The 18583-nt window shown below is 40.5% G+C and overlaps 1 protein-coding gene across 1 annotated transcript in view; it reads left to right on the forward strand.

Moving 5' to 3' along the window:
• The window catches only part of KMO (kynurenine 3-monooxygenase), a 67311-nt gene that overhangs the window by 18659 nt on the left and 30069 nt on the right, over positions 1-18583 (forward strand). Inside the window, exons 2-5 of the mRNA XM_025285999.3 lie at positions 7796-7865; positions 8162-8259; positions 9456-9545; positions 15632-15680. Coding sequence (XP_025141784.2) covers positions 7796-7865; positions 8162-8259; positions 9456-9545; positions 15632-15680 — 307 coding nt within the window. The remainder of the gene's footprint in view (positions 1-7795; positions 7866-8161; positions 8260-9455; positions 9546-15631; positions 15681-18583) is intronic.

The following is an 18583-nucleotide window of genomic DNA, read 5'->3' on the forward strand; positions in this document are numbered from 1 at the left end:
CTGGGGTTGGGGCTTCAGCATATGAATTTCATGTTCATTCTTGTGCTCAGTTGCTCAGTCATATCTGATGCTTTGCAATGCTATGGATGGTAGCCCTCCCCGCCAAGCTCCACTGTCCATGAGATTTCCCAGGCAAGAATACTGGAGTGGATTGTTATCCCTCCTCTAGGGGATCTTCCCAACTCAGGGATAGAACTCACATCTCCTCAGTCTCCTTCTTTGCATGTTCTTTACTGCTGAGCCACTGAGGAAGCCCTATATCAATTTGGGGAACCAGTTCAACCCTTAATGCTTCTTTAAGGAAAAGTCTGTAGTGCTATGAGAACTCATAAGTAAGGGGTTTGAGGTCATTACAGTAGCTAAAGGAGGCTTCCTTTAGGAAGTAAAGCTGAGTGGAAACTTGAGGATGAATAGGAATTTACTAGAAAGAGAAAAGAGGAAAAGATTGCTCGCCACTGAAATCTTTTGGTGAGGGAGAGCATGGTGAGAACAAGCAGCTGAAAGAAGGCTAGCAAAGCTGAGGTGGGAAAGTGATATGATCTCCATGATTTAAAAATATTATGGAGAAAATCTTAGACCTACAGTGATGTCATGTTTCTCTGGGAGGATTATATTTGCTGCTGTTAGGTGTTTGTGGTTACCAGCAGTCCTGGATGGACACAATCCAATCAGTGCTAGAGAAGAGTCTTAGACCTACTTTGGTCCCTTTGATCATTGATTTATTTCCAGTTGACCCTATTTCTTAGATACTTATTGAGGGTCCTAACCCAAAGCCTGGGCATTTATTAAACCCTCCTGAGCAGGATGTTGGGGTATATGTCCTAAACTCCAGATTTTGTCCTTGTAGCATCATGGGTCTATCAAAAATTCTGTTGAAATTCTTTGCCTCCTCTGCCATCAGTAGATAACCCTAGGTGTGGCACCAAATGCCAAGTTCACTTGTCTGGGCTTTCTCTTTCTCTTAGCAGAAGAGTTCATTCAAATGGCCTATTTCACCATTACACCAAATGACGGCTTGTAGAGAATCAATGGCCAAGAAGTCAGATGACTGCTAATAGAATAGAAGCAAACTTGACATTAATCAAGCAGAATGATTATGATAACTAGCAGCAGAATGGTGAAAATGAGAAGAGATGGATAGATAGAGAAAAATTACAGGGTAGAATTGGCAGAACTTAGAATGGACTGGATGTGGAGAATGAAGAAGTGCCACAGATGACTCTTAGATTTCTAGCTTGAGCAACAGGATGGGTGAGATGCCATTCTCTGAGATATCCCATCCATTCCATGTGAAGAGAACTGACATGATTTGGGGCAAGGATCAGAAGTTTCAATTTGTATCTGTTGATTCTGAGGTGCTTTGAGACATTTAAAAAGCTACATCAATTAAATATTTATATGTGGTTGTATTGGTATTCAGTCACTAAGTCGTGTCTGACTCTTTGTGACCCCACGGACTATAGCCTGCCAAGCTCCTCTGACCATGGGATTTCCCAGACAAGAATACTGGAGTGGTTTGCCATCTCCTTCTCCAGGGGATCTTCCTGACCCAAGGATTGAACCCACGTCTTCTTGTTAGCAGGCAGAGTCTTTACCAATGAGCCATCTGGGAAGCCCTTAAACATCAATATGCATGAGTGCAAAAAAAAAGATCTGAGTGGGATATGTAAGTTTCTGCATCACCATGGATGTAGAAGATGGACCATGATGGATGCTTAAGAAATCCCAACACTTTGGTGGGCGTGAAAAACTGATACAGCCATTATGGAAAAAAGTATTGAGGTTCCTTAAAAAACTAGGAATAAATTTACCATATAACCCAGCAATCCCACTGCTGGGCACATACCCTGAGAAAACCACAATTCTAAAAGACATATGTACCCCAATGTTCATTGCAGCAATATTTATAATATCCAGCACATGGAAGCAACCTAGACGTCCATTGACAGATGTGGTACATATATACAATGGAATATTACTCAGCCATAAAAAGAAATGAATTTGAGTCTGTTGTAGTGAGGTGGATGAAACTAGAGTCTCTTATACAGAGTGAAATGCCAGAAAGAGAAAAACAAGTACTGTATATTAACAAATATATATGCAATCTAGAAAGATGGTACTGATGAACCTATCAGAGAATGGACCCGTGGACACAGCAGAGGAAGGTGAGGGTGGGATGAATTGAGAAAGTAGCATTGACATATAAACACTATCATATGCAAAATAGTTAGTGGGGAGTTGCTAAATAGCATGGGAAGCCCAGCCTGGTGCTCTGTGATGACATGGAGAGGGGGGATAGTGGGAGGGGAGGGAAGGGATATATATACATACACACATACATATATGTATTTATATATATGTGTGTGTAGATCAGATCAGATCAGATCAGTTGCTCAGTCGTGTCCGACTCTTTGAGACCCTATGAACCGCAGCAGGCCAGGCCTCCCTGTCCATCACCAACTCCCGGAGTTCACTCAGACTCACGTCCATCGAGTCAACGATGCCATCCAGCCATCTCATCCTCGGTCATCCCCTTCTCCTCCTGCCCCCAATCCCTCCCAGCATCAGAGTCTTTTCCAATGAGTCAACTCTTCACATGAGGTGGCCAAAGTACTGGAGTTTCAGCTTTAGCATCATTCCTTCCAAAGAAATCCCAGGGCTGATCTCCTTCAGAATGGACTGGTTGAATCTCCTGGCAGTCCAAGGGACTCTCAAGAGTCTTCTCCAACATCACAGTTCAAAAGCATCAGTTCTTCGGTGCTCAGCCTTCTTCACAGTCCAACTCTCACAGCCATACATGACCACAGGAAAAACCATAGCCTTGACTAGACGGACCTTTTTTGGCAAAGTAATGTCTCTGCTTTTGAATATGCTATCTAGGTTGGTCATAACTTTCCTTCCAAGGAGTAAGTGTCTTTTAATTTCATGGCTGCAGTCACCATCTGCAGTGATTTTGGAGCCCAGAAAAATAAAGTCTGACACTGTTTCCACTGTTTCCCCATCTATTTCCCATGAAGTGGTGGGACTGGATGCCATGATCTTCGTTTTCTGAATGTTGAGCTTTAAGCCAACTTGTTCACTCTCCACTTTCACTTTCATCAAGAGGCTTTTGAGTTCCTCTTCACTTTCTGCCATAAGGGTGGTGTCATCTGCATATCTGAGGTTATTGATATTTCTCCCGGCAATCTTGATTTCAGTTTGTGTTTCTTTCAGTCCAGCGTTTCTCATGATGTACTCTGCATATAAGTTAAATAAACAGGGTGACAATATACAGCCTTGACAAACTCCTTTTCCTATTTGGAACCATTTGACTGATTGGAGTTGCTGTACAGCAGAAACCAACACAAAATTGTAAAATAATTTTCCACCAATTAAAAAAAAAAGAAACCCCAACATTTGATTGTCCTTCTTTGCATGGGTGAAAGAGAAAAAGAGGAAATGGCTAGAGATGCATAAAAAAAACCAATAGAAAATGAAGGAAGTTTAGTGTTTCAAGAAGAAAGGTTAGTTAGCAGTATTGAATGCTGCTGAAAATTCGTGATAATTAAATATAGATGGTGTTATCAAATTCAAGTTGCTCAGTAGTGATAAACAAATCACTGAAATCTGTATAAAGCTATTTAGGAGAGCAACACACTAAAGCTTCAAGAAGACAATAAACAAAAAAGTCTTCATAATCTCAAAAGTAGGGAAAGATTTCTTAAGCAGTATACCAAATGTATTAGCAGTAGTATAAAAGATTGATAAATGTTACTGCTGCTGCTGCTAAGTCATTTCAGTCGTGTCTGACTCTGCAACCCGATAGACGGCAACCTATCAGGCTCCCCTGTCCCTGGGATTCTCCAGGCAAGAACACTGGAATGGGTTGCTGTTTCCTTCTCCAATGCATGAAAGTGAAAAGTGAAAGTGAAGTCGCTCAGTCGTGTCCGACTCTTAGCGACCCCATGGCCTGTAGCCCTCCAGGCTCCTCCAGCCATGGGATTTTCCAGGCAGGAGTACTGGAGTGGGTTGCCAATGCCTTCTCCGATAAATGTTACTACACGAAAATAAAGAGATTCTCATCATTAAAGAGGAGAAGGCAATGGCACCCCACTCCAGTACTCTTGCCTGGAAAATCCCATGGATGGAGGAGCCTAGTAGGCTGCAGTCCATGGGGTCGCTAAGAGTCAGACATGACTGAGCGACTTCACTTTCACGCATTGGAGAAGGAAATGACAACCCACTCCAGTGTTCTTGCCTGGAGAATCCCAGGGACGGGGGAGCCTGGTGGGCTGCTGTCTATGGGGTCGCACAGAGTCGGACATGACTGAAGTGACTTAGCAGCAGCAGCAGCATTAAAGATACTATAGAATGTAAAAAACAAGCCACAGAATGGAAGAAGTTATTTGCAACATTTAAAAATGACAGACCCTGTATTCAGATCTCTGTATACCTTTAAGGATCAATAGAAAAACACAGACAACCCAGTAGAATATGGGCCAGACAGACACTTTACAAAAGAGAAGATCCAAATAGGGAATCAACACATGAAAAAATGTTCAATCGCTTTAGAAATAAGTCTATTTATTTATGTAAATTAAAACCACACTTCTCCTCATCTTACCCAACCAACACGATATTTGATAGTTTGAGAACACGTTGTTGCTGTTCAGTCACCAAGTCATGTTCAACTCTTTGGGCCCCATCGACTGTAGCACACCAGTCTTCCCTGTCCATCACCATCTCCCAGAGTTTGCCCAAGTTCATGTCCATTGAATCAGTGATGCCATCCAACCATCTCATCCTCTGTCACCCTGTTTTCCTTCTGCTTCAATCTTTCCTAGCATCAGGGTCTTTTCCAATGAGTCAGCTGTTTGAATCAGGTGGCCAAAGTATTGGAGCTTCAGCTTCAGCATCAGCATCAGTCCTTCCAATGAAAATGCAGGGTTGATTTCCTTTAGGATTGACTGGTTTCATTTCCTTGCAGTTCAAGGGTATCTCAAAAGTCTTCTCCAGCACCACAGTTTGAAAACATCAATTCTTTGGTACTCTGCCTTCTTTATTGTCCAGCTCTCACATCCGTACATGACTACTAGAAAGACCATAGTCTTGACTATATGGACCTTTATCAGCAAAGTGATGTCTTTCCTTTTTCACATACTGTCTAGGTTTGTCATAGCTTTTCCTGCCAAGAAGCAATCATCTTCTAATTTCATGGCTGCAGTCACCATCCGCAGTGATTTTAGAGCCAAGGAAGAGGAAATCTGTCACTTCTTCCACATTTTCCCCTTCTATTTGCCACGAAGTGATGGGGCCAGATGCCATGATCTTAGTTTTTTTGTTTTTTAAATATTGAGTTTTAAGCCAGCTTTTTCACTCTCCTCCTTCACCCTCATCACCAGGCTCTTTAGTTCCTCTTTGCTTTCTGGCATTAGAGTGGTATCATCTGCACATCTGAGGTTATTGATATTTCTACTGGCAATCTTGATTCCAGCTTGTAACTCCTCCAGCCTAGCATTTCACATGATGTGCTCTGCATATAAGTTAAATAAGCAGGGTGACAATAAATAGCCTTGTCATACTCCTATTTCAATCCTGAATCAGTCAGTTGTTCCATACAGGGTTCTGTTGCTTCTTGACCCTTACAGGTTAGATAGGTAGGGTAGTTCCATTGCTTTAAGATTTTTCCGGTTATTATCCACACAGTCAAAAGGCTTTAGTGTATCCAATGAAACAGAGGTAGATGTTTTTCTGAAATTCCCTTGCTTTCTCTATGATCCAGCAAATGTTGGCAATTCGATCTATGGTTCCTCTGCCTTTTCTAAACCTGGCCTGAACATCTGGCAAATATAAGCTCTCAGAGGCTGCTGGTGGGAAAACACATTAGTACAAAATTTTGGAAAACAGTTTGGCATAATAAAGTTGAAGATACATAAACCTTTGACCAGAGATTCCACTTCTGTGAATAAAACTCTAAAGAAAAATCATGCACACGTGTACCAGGATACATGTATGGAAATGTTCTTTACAGCTTCTTAATATTCTCAGGCCATCTTTTTATAATATTCACATACATCAAACCCTTATTCTGTATATCTCTAAACTTGTATAATCAATATATCAATTATATCTCAATAAAACTGGAAAAATAATATTGTCAGGCCAGAAACAACTCAAATGTCCTTCAACAGTAAAATGGTTAAATCAGTTCAGTTGAGTTCAGTCATGTCCAACTATTTTCGATCCCATGGACTGTAGCACACAGACCTCCCTGTCCATCACCAACTCAGGAGCTTGCTCAAACTCATGTCCATTGAGTCAGTGATGCCATCCAACCATCTCATCCTCTGTTGTCCCCTTCTTCTCCTGCCTTCAATCTTTCCCAGCATCAGGGTCTTTCCCAATGAGTCAGTTCTTCGCATCAGGTGGCCAAAGTATTGGAGTTTCAGTTTCAGCATCCGTTCTTCTAATGAATATTCAGGACTGATTTCCTTTAGGATGGACTGGTTGGATCTCCTTGCAATACAAGGGACTCTCAAGAGTCTTCTCCACAGTTCAAAAGCATCAATTCTTTGGAGCTCAGCTTTCTTTATGGTCAAACTCTCACATCCATACATGACTACTGGAAAAACCATAGCTTTGACTAGACAGACCTTTGTTGGCAAAGTAATGTCTCTGCTGTCTAGGTTGGTCATAGCTTTTCTCCCAAGGAACAAGCATCTTTTAATTTCATAGCTGCAGTCACTATCTGCAGTAGCCTGTGAGATTTCATACAATGAAGAATCAGAGAAAAAAAAAGAATCAACCAGTAATGAAAGGATGGCCTGGAGTTTATGTGGGATCATATGGATGATCTCACCAGCATACTAGTGAGTTAAAGCTGCTGCTGCTGCTAAGTCACTTCAGTCGTATCTGACTCTGTGTGACCCCATAGACAGCAGCCCACCAGGCTCCTCGGTCCACATGATTCTCTAGGCAAGAATACCAGAGTGGGTTGCCATTTCCTTCTCCAAGTGAGTTAAAGAAGCAGATGCAAAAAAAATACACAAGTATCAAAAGCACGCAAAGTAAATTATGTTGCCTAGGGATGTACACCTAAGTGGAAAAACTATAAAGAAGCCAAGTTTGGTTATCACAGAAGTCAGAATGTTTACCTCTAGGAGAAAGTTTGAGGATTGTAACTAGGGGGAAGTTGGGGGAGCTATAGGAGATTGGCAATGTTCTACTTTTTTGATCAGAGTCAGTAAATGGTGTTTGTTTTTTCTAATTATTCTGTAAACCATACTTATGGTTTGAGGTCATTCTGTATGAAAGTTATAGCTCGTGATATGAAAGTTAAAAAAGACGAAAAAACCTAAATCTTCCTTGAAAACTATATAGTTCAATCTTCAGTTAATCCTATTATTCTTGCAAATGGCATTTTCTACTAGTGACTAGGTTAATCAATATGATGACTAAGGCTATAGCCACACGTGATGTTGTACTTCAGTTCAGTTCAGTCACTCAGTCGTGTCCAACTCTTTGCGACCCCTTGAACCACAGCACGCCAGGCCTCCCTGTCCATCACCAACTCCTGGAGTTTACCCAAACTCATGTCCATTGAGTCGGTGATGCCATCCAACCATCTCATCATCTGTCATCCCCTTCTCCTCCTGCCTTCAATCTTTCCCAGCATCAGGGTCTTTTCAAATGAGTCAACTCTTCGCATCAGGTGGCCAAAGTACTGGAGTTTCAGCTTCAACACTTAGCCAGCAAAAATTCCCTATATTTGTGAAATCAGATAAAAATATGAAAAAAATTTGCTTTGATTTCCTAGGTTGGATCATTAAATGCATGCTTCCTTGCCAAGAGGAATTTCCAAGTTGACATATATGAAGCTAGAGAAGGTGAGACCATACTGAACAATGTGAGATGTGGTTCTGATTCTTTGACTTCTTACTCCTTTATATTTTAAAAAGAAAAAATAAATTTTTAAGGTAAACTGTTAGACTTCATTAAAACCCTCAACTATCTAAATTTAATTTAATGAAAATTCATTACTATCTGTGTTTTCTTTAAAAGAGTTAACAAAGTCTTTTAATTTGGTCCAGATGGCACCCATTTTTGAGGTGTATATGCTCACCCTGTCTTAGGATATAAGAATTGTGTGTAACATGAGGTCTATCTACTTCCAATGTCTTAGATATCCGAGTGACTAAATCTGCACGTGGAAGAAGCATTAATTTGGCCCTTTCTTATAGAGGACGACAAGCCTTGAAAGCCATTGGCCTGGAAGATCAGGTACCTTGTGAATGCATTTTCCTTACAGAAGATAACACCTGTTGTTTTTCAACAATTGCATGGTCTTGATTTCTCTTACTTCAAAGCAGCACTCAATGCCACAAAAATCGCTGCATGAGAACTTGTTTTACAAAGGTTTTCAAACTTCTAAATTCACAACAGGGTGGACATTTCACACTTGAGGCACATGATTGGGGAGGGGGCAGAGCACATTTTAGGGCAGTGGAAGCTGTATCAGATGGAAACCTGACTATCACTTCTGACACTGGGCCATCAACAATATGGTTAATCTTTGCCTTTTATTTGTGTGTGACCTGGGGTGGCCTCTGGGGTGAGAGGAGGCAGGCTACATCCATTCTTTTGACTATGTAGGTCCTTAATCTCTTATCACAATTCTGTACTCCAAAAAGCTCTGGGACTAGAAAGCTTTTTCATCACCCATTCAGCAGCAAACTTGACCTGATGCAGACTTTTTAAGCCTCTAAAAATATGTTTTACTAAAGAAATATTATGTTATGGGGTGGTGCCCTAGACTAGTTTGCGTGTCATAAACTATCCACATATGCACTCATTACCTATCTAACCTTTGAAAAGTTCTGAATTCTGAAACCAATGAACTCTCAGTGTTTGGATAAAGATTGTGGGCCTGTTACAGATTTTCCTCATATAGACAGACTCAAGATTGTCAAATTTCTTGCTATCATGTATCTTGGAAATGTAAAGAGAAATAGTATATTTTTATTGACAGTATTTTTGTGAGAGCGTGTCCTTGAAATGATAAGTTCACGTAAGTGCTATTTGCATTTCCACATTTTTCTTAGGCGTGTGTAGGAAAACACTTTGCATTGCATTTCAGGAATCCTGTGATTTACTCCTCATTCTTTATTCTTTTGTAATCATAAAAAAAGAACTTAATCTCTGACAGTGAACCGTTTCCTCATTTGTAATATTTGATTTAGGTCCAGATAAACTTTAAAGTCTATTCTAAAATCTAAAGTTAAAAAAAACCCTAAAAACTAAAATTTATAGGAGCATAGTTTTTATTAAATTTCTATCATACTGTGTTCCCATGGTCTTTTACATTATTTTTGATTTTTGGAAAATGTTTGAATAATCACACTTTAAAGTCAATATCTATTTTATTGACGTGATGCCACATTATGGAAATTGAAATAGACATCTTGATTTTATTTCAGGTTGTATCCCATGGTATCCCCATGAGAGCAAGAATGATTCACTCTCTTTCAGGAAAAAAGTCTGCTATCCCCTATGGGACAAAGTCACAGGTAGGTTTACCTGGATATACCTTTTTGTAAAATGGTAATAGCTAAGTCTAATATCTTGAACCAGCTACTTGCTTGCTGACCCTGTCTTTCTAGCCCTGTTTTGACATTGTTTGCTTGTTTAGAATTCAAAAATATATACTAGTTAATTCATAGGAGATGCTTAGAAACAGCCTAGTCCCTAATAAGCATTCAATGGACTTCCCCCATGGTTCAGCAGTAAAGAATCCACCTGCAATGTAGGAGCCTCAGGAGATGCAGGTTCAATTCCTAAGTCAGGAAGATCCCCTCAGTTTAGATCAGTTCAGTTGCTCAGTCATGTCCGACTCTTTGTGACCCAGTGAACCACAGCATGCCAGGTCTCCCTGTCCATCACCAACTCCTGGAGTGTACCCAAACTCATGTCCATTGAGTCCGTGATACAATCCAACCATTTCATCCTCTGTCGTCCCCTTCTCCTCCTGCCCTCAATCTTTCCCAGCATCAGGGTCTTTTCAAAGGAGTCAGTTCTTTGCATCAGGTGGCCAAAGTATTGGAGTTTCAGCTTCAACATCAGCCCTTCCAATGAACACCCAGAATTGATCTCCTTTAAGATGGACTGGTTGGATCTCCTTGCAGTCCAAGGGACTCTCAAGAGTCTTCTCCAACACCACAGTTCAAAGGCATCAATTCTTTGGTGCTCAACTTTCTTCACAGTCCAACTCTCACATCCATACATGACTACTGGAAAAACCATAGCCTTGACTAGACGGACCTTTGTTGACAAAGTAATGTCTCTGTTTTTTAATATGCTATCTAGGTTGGTCATAACTTTCCTTCCAAGGAGTAAGCGTCTTTTAATTTCATGGCTGCAGTCACCATCTGCAGTGATTTTGGAGCCCAAAAAAATAAAGTCAGCCACTGTTTTCACTGTTTCCCCATCTATTTCCCATGAAGTGATGGGACCAGGTGCCATGATCTTCGTTTTCTGAGTGTTGAGCTTTAAGTCAACTTTTTCACTCTCCTCTTTCACTTTCATCAAGAGGCTTTTTAGCTCTTCACTTTCTGCCATAATGATGGCATCATCTGCATATCTGAGATTATTGATATTTCTCCCAGCAATCTTGATTCCAGCTTGTGCTTCTTCCAGCCTAGTGTTTCTCACAATGTACTCTGCATATAAGTTAAATAAGCAGGGTGACAATATACAGCCTTGATGTACTCCTTTTCCTATTTCCAGTCTGTTGTTCCATGTCCAGTTCTAACTGTTGCTTCCTGACCTGCATATAGGTTTCTCAAGAGGCGGGTCAGGTGGTCTGGTATTCCCATCTCTTGAAGAATTTTCCACAGTTTATTGTGATCCACACAGTCAAAGGCTTTGGCATAGTCAATAAAGCAGAAATAGATGTTTTTCTGGAACTCTCTTGCTTTTTCCATGATCCAGCGGATGTTGGCAATTTGATCTCTGGTTCCTCTGCCTTTTCTAAAACCAGCTTGAAAATCTGGAAGTTCACGGTTCACGCATTGCTGAAGCCTGGCTTGGAGAATTTTGAGCATTACTTTACTAGCATGTGAGATGAGTGCAATTGTGTGGTAGTTTGAGCATTCTTTGGCATTGCCCTTCTTTGGGAAAGGAAGATCCCCTAGAGGATCCCACTCAACCCACTCCAGTATTCTTGCCTAGAGAATCCCATTAACAGAGGAACCTGGTGGGCTACAGTCGTTGATGTCTCAAAGAGTTGGACATGACATGATTTACACATGCAAGTCAAGAACAGACTACACTAACTAAATGTACCTTTTCTATAAACAATAATTGTCTTCCTGTGGGCGAGTTGCTGAAGAACTTGCAACCTGGGGACAACAGGTAGTAGTCCTATGAAAAGTTCTCTATGTTCACTATGAAAAGAACTCAGCCAAGAGATGGTAAGAGCACTCCGCTCTTACATTTAGAGAGGGAGGAAATCTTTCACTTTCAGAGAAGAAAAAGTAAGGCTTGAAACAGATAGTTTGTTTAAATCTTCAATTGGCAACAAACTAGCATCATTCCAATCAAATGACAGTTTTTCTATGGGGAGAATTGGGTGAGACCAAATTTGTAAACAATAAATTTTTAAGTGTCAGGTGTGTATCGGATGAGAAAGCTTGCAAATGCCCTTTCAGATAACAGAATCTCACAGCGGTCAGCAGCTTTAGATGCATGGACTCCAACCACCTTGCTTTACAGATAAAGAAACAGGCTGCATGACTATGGGAGGTCAACAGTAAGGGAGAAACTGGACAAATCTCCTTACAGACAACAGCCAGTGAGCATGGTGTAGGAGGCCCTCAGAGGAGTGCTGGAAGTGCTGCTTAGTTACACTGTTTCTTTTTTCTAAAATGATATTCTTCCCATAATAGGCATAAGAGTCATTCCATCTTTCTTTTGGATTAATACCGATTGTGTTGAGGAAATTCAAATCATTGATCCATCTCTTCCCTGGAGATTGGACCAATATAGTATGAATAGATCAAGGAGGAAAATATGGTTCAAAATAGCAGGGCAAGTGGATGAGAAGAGTGACTTGGACCTGAGACTAAAACTGACTTCCTTCTCCAAGTGAGAATGAGAGAAGGGTGAGGGAGAAACAGTTTCATCAGCAGTGACTCCCCAGCAAGGTGAAAGTGTTGGTGCAAGTTCTCATTTCAAGGCCTTTAATACAGAAGAAGGAAATGATCCTTCTACATCAATCCTGCCATTCCTCAATTTTTAAGAACGGAGTTAATGCTAAATTTATAGGTTTGCATCATTAGTTTTATACTGGAGTCGAAAATGGGCCCTCCTTATCTTTTAAGAACTGTATAAATTTGCTTTGAATTGGTCAATTCCATAACCTTTGGAAGTGCAAAGTCATCTCCATCACCCCAAGATTTCTTCCAATATCCAGGGAGTGTACGTATTGGCCTCTGCTGCCTCTTGGTGTCCACTCCTTCTCCTCTAGTTTTGGTTATGTACCATGATGACCATACATGAAACTCATGATTTTTACCCATTTCCACATGCAAAATGCATATTAATAGCCTTCCTCCTAGAACACAAACAAGATTGCAAGGGCAGAAGCAGCCATATTTGACCATGAGGTAAATTTACAGAAGGAAGCTACATGCCAAAGATGGTGGAGTAGAAAGGAGGAGGACACTGATGAATTTGTGGATGTCCCTGAGATACCTCTAGAGGTTTTTTTAAGTAGGAAAAAAAAAAAGTGTAGTTTATATAAGCAGCTGTGGTCAGGTCTCTGGCAAACAGCTAAAAATAATCCATGACTCATTACAGTATGTAAAGCTCATAGTAATTTGCACAGTGCTAAATAAATTATGTTTGAGGAAAAAAAATACATGAATATACCGAAGACCGGGGGGAGTCATGGGGTTGCAAAGAGTTGGACATGACTGAGTGACTGAACTGAACTCGGGGGTCATGGAAGGCCCATGTGCTGCTGCTAAGTCGCTTCAGTCATGTCTGACTCTGTGGGACCCCATAGACGGCAGCCCACCAGGCTCCCCCATCCCTGGGATTCTCCAGGCAAGAACACTGGAGTGGGTTACCATTTCCTTCTCCAATGCATGAAAGTGAAATTGAAAGTGAAGTCGCTCAGTCGTGTCTGACTCCTAGTGACCCCATGGACTGTGGCCCACCAGGCTCCTCTGTCCATGGGATTTTCCAGGCAAGAGCACTGGAGTGGGGTGCCATTGCCCAGCAAACAATTCAGAAGTTCCTAGTGTATACAATTTGACTTCTGAAATCTTTTCTATACCCCCTTCTCTGAGCCTTCTTCCCCTAGCTGTTATTTTTTCTGCCCTTTCTCCTTTGCTATGACTGTCTTGCTGATTCCTCTCATTTCCTTCCCCAATTGCCAAATATCAAAATATTCTCTAATATACAGAGCAGGCCAGAGTTCCCCCAATTCCTATTCCTAAACTCCTGTACCCAAAATAAAAAAAAATGACACCTCCTTACTAGAAAACATTCTCACTTGAAGGCTATGTAAACACTTTTTCCTAGCATATTTGAAAAAGTCAGCACTGCAGCTATTGTCTTACAAATCTCCAAAGAAGATTATCCTATTTCCTTTAGGTTTTCTTAGTGGGTTTTTTGGTTACAAGAGTCACTTCACAGCTCTTTACTTGTTTGTTCTTGTTCTTACTTTTTCTTCACAAGGTAAGCCTTTTAGAATATGTATTGGAGAAGTGAAGCTTGATGTTAGTGACTCTAAGTTATGATTATAATAGGAAACTGCCCAAAGATATGGAGCAGATTAGACCAGGACTCTCCCTGGTCTTCTGCAGGACCAACCAATGTCTATCGGTTCCCAGATGATCAGTCCCCAGTTTATCTCAACTAAGCCTGCTGCTAAGTCACTTCAGTCGTGTCCAGCTCTGTGCAACTCCATAGATGGCAGCCCACCAGGCTCCCCGGTCCCTGGGATTCTCCAGGCAAGAACACTGGAGTGGGTTGCCATTTCCTTCTCCAATGCATGAAAGTGAAAAGTGAAAGTGAAGTCGCTCAGTCGTGTCCAACTCTTCACGACCCCATGGACTGCAGCCTACCAGGCTCCTCCATCCATGGGATTCTCCAGGCAAGAGTACTGGAGCGGGGTGCCATTGCCTTTTCCCAACTAAGCCTGATAGGAATCAACTGGCAAGGAAAGAATATTTTCCTTATGTTAATAAGACTTCATAATTTGAATGTTTCCTAGTATACTTAGAAGTATAACAAGTGTGGTTTCTGTTGAAATGCAAACATTAATAATGTAGAAGACTGGAAAACAGAACCATACGGCAGAGAATTACGAAGTTCCTGTTAATTTTAATTTATCACAAAGACACAGGAAGCTCCTTCTCAGTCTACTATTGCCACTTTAGCATGACCAAGTTATTTTTATACCAAGTATAGATTTAGCTGTTAATTTTATATGCCTATATTTGAATGGGATCAAGATGAATAAAAGACCATATTTGTGTTAAATGTTGTAATGTTCCCTAATTTATGTGCTTTAAATTTTTAAAGCAATGGACTTGTCCTGAATTGCAAGACTGCATTATGACTTTCATGAGCCCTAAGTGAGTAAGAGTAAGTGAAGTTGCTCAGTTGTGTCAGACTCTTTGTGACCCCATGGACTGTAGCCCACCATGCTTCTCTGTCCATGGGGTTCTCCAGGCAAGAATACTGGAGTGGGTTGCCATTTCCTTCTCCAGGGGATCTTCCCAACCCAGGGATTGAACTTGGGTCTCCTACATTGCAGGCAGATGCTTTAACCTCTGAGCCGCCAGGGAAGCAGATAGACACTTTTGCTTTGTGGGACCCTATAAATCAATAAATATTAAAAATTAGACTATATGAGCACATTGATATAAAGATTACATTAAGCTTTAATATAATCCAGACTGGATTTATTCTTATCTTTTAAAGAATTAATATATATTCATATTCTTATATTTATTTTTTCTTATGATTTTGAAATAAACTAAAATTATTTTCATGAACCCCTAAAAGTATCATAGGCCCTATGCACTGTTTGACTGGGTCTCATGGAACAATCGGCCCTGTGAAGTCAGAAACAGCCAGTACATGTCCCATGTACTGGGGTCTACCTATTCCTAAAATCCCTCACCCTGCCACAACCACACCACACATTCACACAGGCTTTCAAATTGAAATGAAAATTTCAAAGTAGTTTCTTTGGGAAATGGTACATTTTTTCTAGTAATGCTGTCATTTGTGAAGTTTTTTTACACACCTTGATTTGGAGACCTAAGATGAATATTTAAGATTTATGTTTGATAGTTAAAACAAAACTATCTTAATGAAATAATATTTTAGGTACCAAAAAAAGATTTGTTTTTATATAGTATCAAACTTTGAAAAAGCCTATGTTTAAACCTGAACCTTGTATTGCATGTATTTGATTAAAGTGTTTATAGAAAAAAAGGCTACTTAGTTAAATGGTTGTAAAGCTGAGCTTGCAACCTTCTGATAAATAATTAGTATTTTCTATTGCTAAGTGAATAACATAGAAGCATATTTGCCCATTCTCCAGAAACAAACAGTATCTACTATATTTTTCTTGCAGTATATTCTTTCTATAAGCAGAGAAAATCTAAACAAGGATCTACTGACGGGTAAGTCCAGTGCTTTATTCACAGCCCTCATTTTCAGCAAAGCGCATGAGACTAATCTTGTCATATGATTAATTGTAACTCATTTACCATTCCATCGTAGACGTTATTAAGAGCAAGACTATGTACAATACAAAGTGTTTCTTTAAAAATACTGGTGGTACATCTTCCAGCATCTCTTTTTCATCTTGCTGCTGCTGTTAAGTCACTTCAGTCGTGTCTAACTCTGTGTGACCCCATAGACGGCAGCCCACCAGGCTCCCCCGTCCCTGGGATTCTCCAGGCAACAACACTGGAGTGGTGGTCTAAATAAAAATTGTTTGTTCAGCATGTATTGAATTCCTATTGTCTTCTAGGCACTGGGTTGAATGAGTGCCTCAGTGAAGAACTCACAATCTAGTGGGAAAACAGATATATGTATATAACAATTTTCAAAGAGACACAAGCAGATTTTTTTATCAGAAATATGAAAAGCAATAGTGTGAAGGCTGATAGAGGGCTGAAGTTTTTTTAAGTATTATGAAAATTGCTGTGTGCAAAAACAAGAGTCTGGACTAAAGCTATAGCCCTCCAGTTGAGAGGAGATACAGATTCAAGATATCTGTAGGAGACAAAATTAGATGCAGGGTATAGGAAGTTGATAAAGAGGAAGGCGTACATAAGCCTGAAGATTCTCATGTGCATAACTAAAAAGACCTAGACCTATCCATTAATTGAAAAGCCCCTGGACTGCATATTATATTTGTATCCTGGATAATCAATCCAATCACATTCCATGTAACCCTTGATCATATTTTTTTCTTCTTTAGCTTTTGTACTAAACAAATTCATTCTATTCAAAGCATGCCATTAGTAGTTCTGCTGTTGCTGCTGCTAAGTCGTTTCAGTCGTGTCCGACTCTGTGCGACCCCATAGATGGAAGCCCACCAGGCTCTGCCATCCCTGGGATTCTCCAGGCAAGAACACTGGAGTGGGTTGCCATTTCCTTCTCCAATGCATGAAAGTGAAAAGTGAAAGTGAAGTCACTCAGTCGTGTCCGACTCTTAGCGACCCCATGGACTACAGCCTACCAGGCTCCTCCGTCCATGGGATTTTCCAGGCAAGAGTACTGGAGTGGGTTGCCGTTAGTAGTTCCACTATCTTTTAAATCAATCAATCCCTCTCAACGCATTCCAGCAACCTCTGACTTTTGGAGAGCAGAGGTTCCAGTTATTTATCTGTGTTTCTCCACAGTCCCCTACCCAGGGTGAGTTTGTAACGTATCTGTTGAATTGAACTGAACTGAACTGGGAGGAGGAGTGAAGGGGAAGGTCACTCTAGTTGATTCACAAGGGCTCAGAAATAGGGTTTAGTATTCATCTCAATTCCATTTCTTTACTTGTAAGACTGACTTTTGGATGAGTAGATACATGGCTAGGTTGCTTTATATATTCATGCTGATCTTAAGAAAAGAAACTACAAGACAGCTTTCAAAAATAATAGAAAATATCTCTGATGTGTTAAGCACTATGTTAATAACTGCTTTATATTGCATCCATTTGTATAACCCTCCAAACAACTCTGTGAAGTAAGAATTATGTTTACCTCAGTTTTGTACATGATAAAGGAAGCTTAGAGAGGGCCACAGTGCAGCAGTTTACACTGTTAATAAGTAGCAGAATCTGGATTGAACTTGAGTCTGTCTATTCCAAAGTCCATGCTTTTAACTATTATAGTCACTGCCTCCAGTAATATAAATGAAACACTGATAATATAAGGAGCTAAAACATGGGGAAGATCCATCTTGCATGCTCCCCTGTTTTTCATTAGGTACACACTGCACAGCATACAAATTTCATAAATGGCATAAATATGTTAATAAAAAGAATGCTGAACCTCTTGACTTCTAAACTGTTTGGCATATAAAGTTCTTTTACACAGCTCTTATTCCTATACATGGCATCAGATTGTGAGCCACCTGTTCCACAGATAAATGCTCATTCCTTCTGATAGAACAGCTCCCCTCTGAAAGTACTGTAACTAAATCATTTTCCTGCATCAGCTTTTCATGTAGGGTTGTTTCATGGTTTACTGTCCTGTGGGATGTTAATAACTGTTAAGTAAAACAAACATAAAAAGGATATGTGGTCAGGTAAATTGGATAAACTTAAAACCTGCATTGGACTTCCCAGGTGGCCCTAGAGGTAAAGAACTCATCTGTCAATGCAGGAGACATAAGAAATGTGGGTTCAATCCCTGGGTCAGGAGGATCCCCTGGAGGAGGGCATGGCAACCCACTGCAGTATTCTTGCCTGGAGAATCCCATGGACAGAGGAGCCTCGTGGGCTACATTGGGGCCCAACAAGTTGAACACAACTGCAGTGACTTAGCACACACACAAGCAAACCCTGCATCAAATTAGTTTTAAAAGTTCTAGGACTTCCCTGGTGGCCCAGTGGCTAAGACTCCATGCTCCCAATGCAGGGGGCCCAGGTTAAATCCCTTGTCAGGAAACTAGATCCCACCTGCCACAACTAAGAGATCCCACATGCTGCAATGAAGACCTGGTGCCGCCAAATAAATACATAAATAACTATTAAAAGTCTTTTCTTACAGTACTTTCAGGGCCTTTATTATACTAGTCTGCAGTGTGGATTTTCCAGGGCAATGCTGTCTAAGATGTGACCACAAATGCCAGCCATATGCATAATTTAAAACCTTATATTAATCACAATAGAAAACCTACAAAGAAATTGACAAAATTAATTTAAATAGTATATTTAACCTAATATATCCAAAATATTATTATTTCAATATATAATCTATGTAAGAATGCTGCTGCTGCTACTGCTAAGTCGCTTCAGTCGTGTCCGACTCTGTGCGACCCCAGAGACAGCAGCCCACCAAGCTCCCCTGTCCCTGGGATT

The sequence above is a fragment of the Bubalus bubalis genome, chromosome 5 (assembly GCF_019923935.1).
Source record: "Bubalus bubalis isolate 160015118507 breed Murrah chromosome 5, NDDB_SH_1, whole genome shotgun sequence".
In the NCBI taxonomy this organism is placed as follows: domain Eukaryota; kingdom Metazoa; phylum Chordata; class Mammalia; order Artiodactyla; family Bovidae; genus Bubalus; species Bubalus bubalis.